Source organism: Frankliniella occidentalis, unplaced genomic scaffold, assembly GCF_000697945.3.
Source record: "Frankliniella occidentalis isolate FOCC.00 unplaced genomic scaffold, Focc_3.1 Scaffold3, whole genome shotgun sequence".
In the NCBI taxonomy this organism is placed as follows: domain Eukaryota; kingdom Metazoa; phylum Arthropoda; class Insecta; order Thysanoptera; family Thripidae; genus Frankliniella; species Frankliniella occidentalis.
In genome coordinates this window covers 1,847,912-1,852,674 of record NW_026267133.1, presented here as the reverse complement: position 1 = coordinate 1,852,674, position 4,763 = coordinate 1,847,912, and the positions used below count along the sequence as shown (strand labels likewise).

Here is a 4,763-nt window from a genome sequence, read left to right as displayed (position 1 = left end):
ATTTTTAAACTCTTTTATTTCATATCATTGCCTCTTAATGGTTAACAGTTTTTAACTTTTTTTTAAATGTAGATTATTCTACAGTGCTTCGTGTCTTGTTAGCGGCATTAAAATGATGTGGTGCTTGTTTAATGTGTCCCCAAAATGATCAAAAACAAGGAACATCAAAAAATATTAACGTCTGAAACGATCAAAATTTTAAAAAATCATAGAAAATGTATCTACTTGTCTAAAGCAGGTGCCAGCAAAATACCAGCAGGTTAAAAAATTATGGCAAAAATACTAGAAAGCCACGTCGTAGGAGAAACCTCATTCGAAAATTTTTCTTGCAAAGAGTTTAATGAAAGTCGAATAGTACTGAAAACTCAAACCAGTGGGAAATGGGCGGCAGACGCATGAGTATGTCGGGTCGGAATGCCCCATCCCTTCTCGACGACATGAAACTTCGCGTTTTCGCCCGTTTGCCGCGAAGAGACCCGCGGGCAGGACCAGGCGGACGGGCAGGACCAGAGGGGTGGCGGCGCTGAAGTGGCGCGATGCCGAGCGATAATGGAGCCGAGCAGAGCAGCGCGGAGCCAAGCGGAGCAGCAGCCCGAGATTTATTTACTTTTCGTCGTGACCTCCGCGTGGCGCTGGGCTCAGCCAGCGGGCTGGCGATGACGCGCAGATAAGCCGCCCGGACCGAAGCGCCGCCGCGCAGCGCGGATGTCTCTCCACGCTCTGCGGCTGTCGACGCCCCCCCCCCCCTCTCTCTCTCTCTCTCTGGACCCGGCGAGCGGCGCTACCGAGTCTGGGCGGCTTAATTGTTACTCGCAGCAGCACAACAGGTCACCGAGATGTCGAATAAATGCTAATGACGGCAACAACAATGAGCGAACGCTTTAGCTTCACGTATGAGCGGGCGCAGCGCCGCGGGCGTCCCGTTGCAGAGCGCTCCGCTTACTGTTGTTAAGTTTTCCCACAGGCGGGCGGCGTCGGCGTCGCGCGGGAGTGGCGGTGGTGGGCGTCACTACTCGGGTACGAGATGGGAGCCAGTGTTTTAAGGTGGGACAAATTAAGTCACTGAATCACTTTACCGCACCGGGAATTGTAGGACACCTTAAATGACGAGAGAGGGGGTGGGAGCGGTGCAATATTGCCCCCATCTACCTATTAATACTTTTTTAAGATTACCAGAAATAATTGATGTGTGCTTGGAATCCACCTTGCAAACATCGTCGACTGTGGAATGCTGTACGAGACAAAAAGTTTGAAATGTTTACATATATATTTTACTAGACGTTATGTTTTGTTAGGCAAGGAGTAGAGTCTTGCTACGTCTACTTCTCAGCTACCTCTAGTTGACTAACAGTCTATAGATGATTTGGACGCGGAGTTGACCACCTTCCTACATCTTATTCACATCTACTTCTAGACAGATAAGTTCATAGAGGCTAGACAGACATCAGACGATACCAGCTGTCTAATATATATCTTCGAGACGTTTAAAAGATGACGTCTTACTAGATAGACGAAAAAGAGGAAAATATGATCTTAATAGACGTCTGTTGGAGATTTTTTTGGCGGTGAAGGGAAAGTGGTAGAGTGTTGGTAGACTGTCTACTTGTCTGTGCTCCCGAAAATGCAAAGCCTCACGAGCCGTCGTCCCTCCACATCCTGCCCTACACAGCCCAGCCCAGCCGAGGAGGTGAGGGTGGAGGGGCGGCGGTTTGGGGCCTGACCGCATGATTGGTCGACGAGGCTAAGGCATCGCCCGTTAAACCGCGCGACGGGCGCCATCGGCTGATCTGGCGCTTGGTGCCACGGGATTATTTCGTTTACCGGACCGCTGCACATTCTCTTCAGCCCGCCCGTCCGCCCGTACAAACATCCATCCATCCATCGATCTGTCCGTCCCTGCAACGCCCGACGCGCCCGTTGCCCACAAGAAGGTCGCCGAGGTGGGGGTTCTAATTAGTAACAGGCGGCCGCTTGCTATCCCATCCCTCGTCTACTACAAATTGGTGCTGTTGCTGTCGAGTTTTCGGCGGGCCGAGTGTGAGTGACGGCGCGTCACGGATCCCACCACGCATCACACACGGGACGCGCCGTGGGACCGGGGAGCCGCGGCGCCAGAGCCGGGCATTATGCACGCCAGCGGCCGATCATTAGAGAAATAGCAGCGTTATGGCGACGGTAACAGACAAGTGTAACGCTAGAGCAGAGTAGCGCTTCGCGTGCTCTTGTGTGCTCCCGTTTAGCAGAAGCGTTTGTAGTCGTGGTGCCTTGTCAGTTACTTGCTACTTCTAAGCGTATACAACCCTCGAAAGGGACTTTTCAAAGGAAAAATGTGTCTATTGGATGCATTTTCAAGCAGATGGTTGCATCACCTCTTTGACAAATTATTTGGATCTGTTATTTTTAAACAATCATAAAATAATGTAATTTTTGTAATTAGAAGTCAAGTCAAGACGGGCTTAAAAATCCATCTTCTGTGGACGTTTCGCGTAACAGGCTTACACTGCGTCGCTCCTGCGTACATCTACCTAGGCATACAAACACAGAGGTAAGGGCGTTCAATCCCCCCCCTTTTCATAGTAACTGTCGAGAACGATCGTTATCAGCCCGCATCTTAAATCGTTCTCGATGTATCGCGCGGGCAGAAACAAGCACCGACCAGGGGATGACTAGGGGAGGGGGGAGGGGTGAGTACTACTACCTTCTTCTACACTACCTTACCTACTACTACTTGTTGTAGTACTACCACTAGTAGTACTACTTTACTACTAACAAACAACCACTTGCCTACCGCTGCTATAGAAATAGTAATACTACTATAATGCTACCACAATAAAAACCAATACTACTATAGTAGTGCTACTACTTTATTACTAATGGTACTGTAGTGCTGATACTAAACTATTATAGTGCTACTACTAAACTGTTAATACAGCTATAGTGCGTCTACTCTACTACTAATACTACTATAGTGCTACTACTATACTAGTGATAGTACTCTATAATAGAACTAGTATTACCAATTATTACTACTTTCACTAGTACTACCAGTGATTACTACTACCACTAGCACTATACCAGTTCTTATTCTTCTACCAGTACTACTAGTGCTACAACTATACTACTACAGTACCACCAGTATTGCCAGTGCTAATACTGTACTACTGCCACCACTAGTACTACCAGTGCTACTACTACTCGGCCCTACCACTGCTAAGGTTCTACCTCTACTATAACTATAACTTTCCTTATTAGTACTACTATGGTGCTACTACTTTACTAGTACTGCAACGACACTATATACTAATAACGACCCCCCCCCCCCTCCCGTCTTTCTCGTTATGGTTGATGTTCCTGTCTGATCTTGACCCCTGCCATCCGTGGGGTAGGCCAACCGCTCAGCTCCACTGCAAATCACATCAATAATTTGCCTAACCACCAGGCGGTCATGTTCCCTTAGATCATACATTTGTTGCTCTTCATACCCGCGCGCGTGTGGCCATGTGACGTACGAGCTACGAGTTCAGAATGGTTTTACAAGAATTGGCCGAACCAAAACCCCAATCCCATTTTCCCCGTCAGTAGTATCACATACAAAATTTTCCCGCGCATTTTCAACACGAAGTGGAAGCGTCAATCTCTGATGCGCCGCCTGTCAAACACAGCCAGACCTGATCTGGATCATGTCGCGCGCCAGTCTACAGAGGTGTAAAGGGGGTCGGAGGGGCTCCGAGGCATGAGGTCCCCATCCCCGAGTTGAGCGATGACGGGAAAATAAATCCAGCCGTGCTTATGGTTGAGTGGCGATGCCCGGCAGTGATGCCCGGCAGTGCCCGGCCGTCTGTCATGTCTGGCTGCGGCATTATTCCGGCCTATTTCTCGGCCCGGCTTACACTGTCACTATCGGGGCAACAACAAAGCGCTGGAAACGAGCGGCTAAAGGGGGCTGCAGAGGGGGACAGGGTTAGCAGGTCAGGAGGCGGCCGTCGCGAAGCGCGCCGTTTCCAGTGATCGGACGATGTGTGAGCCATCGGCGATGCAAATGCTCATCCACAGGTGGGCCAGGAGCGGTATCTGAGAGGGCGACGTACGCTCGACCAATTCTGAAGTAAGGCACACAGGACGCTAGGTATATGCGGGCTGCCACTGTAAAGGACAAACGAGAGACCGACTGCACTCACCGTGGGATCTGGAGACAGTGTGGGGAAGAGGCACCATATCCATTTTTGCGTTGATCAGCTGTTTATCATCTTGATGCACACAAACTATCCGTCCGAGCGCCGGTTGCAGCACTCGGTATGGGTATCCACACGCACACTTGACCCGCCCACGCACTCGCACGCCCACGCACGCACTACCACCACACACGCTGCCGGTCAGAAGCGATCTAAAAATTTACACGCGTCGGAATACGCTTTAAGGACGGTGGACAAGAGAGGAGTGAGAGAGCAGGCAGGCGCGCCGGGCCGGGCCAGGCATCGGGCGGGGATCCCGGCCGGGCCGGCGGCCCGCGGGAAGGGGAAGTCCCCACCGCGCCCCGCCCGCCCGCCCGTCCCGCCGGCGCGCTGCAGAGCAGGTGCCTCGGCCGGCCAGGGCGTAGTGGTCAGGCTGGGGGCGGCGGGGGCGCAGGGGCAAGGTTAGGGCCGTGTACGCGGGCCGAACAGAGGGCTAGCACTACCAACGTCAATTAATTTATGCGTAAAACAAAAAGGTATAGGTTCCCTTTCTCTCGCCGCAGATCGGGCAATTTCAATGCTATTTTTTCG

At 51.2% G+C, this 4,763-nt stretch overlaps 2 protein-coding genes across 2 annotated transcripts in view; one reads left to right on the top strand and one right to left on the bottom strand.

Moving 5' to 3' along the window:
* Positions 1-4,433, bottom strand: part of LOC113209224 (uncharacterized) — a 40,776-nt gene extending 36,343 nt beyond the window's left edge. The window contains exon 1 of the mRNA XM_052266706.1: positions 4,179-4,433. Coding sequence (XP_052122666.1) covers positions 4,179-4,221 — 43 coding nt within the window. The 5' untranslated portion in view covers positions 4,222-4,433. The remainder of the gene's footprint in view (positions 1-4,178) is intronic.
* The window catches only part of LOC113209235 (uncharacterized), a 100,541-nt gene that overhangs the window by 57,914 nt on the left and 37,864 nt on the right, over positions 1-4,763 (top strand). The gene's annotated exons all lie outside the window — the stretch shown is intronic.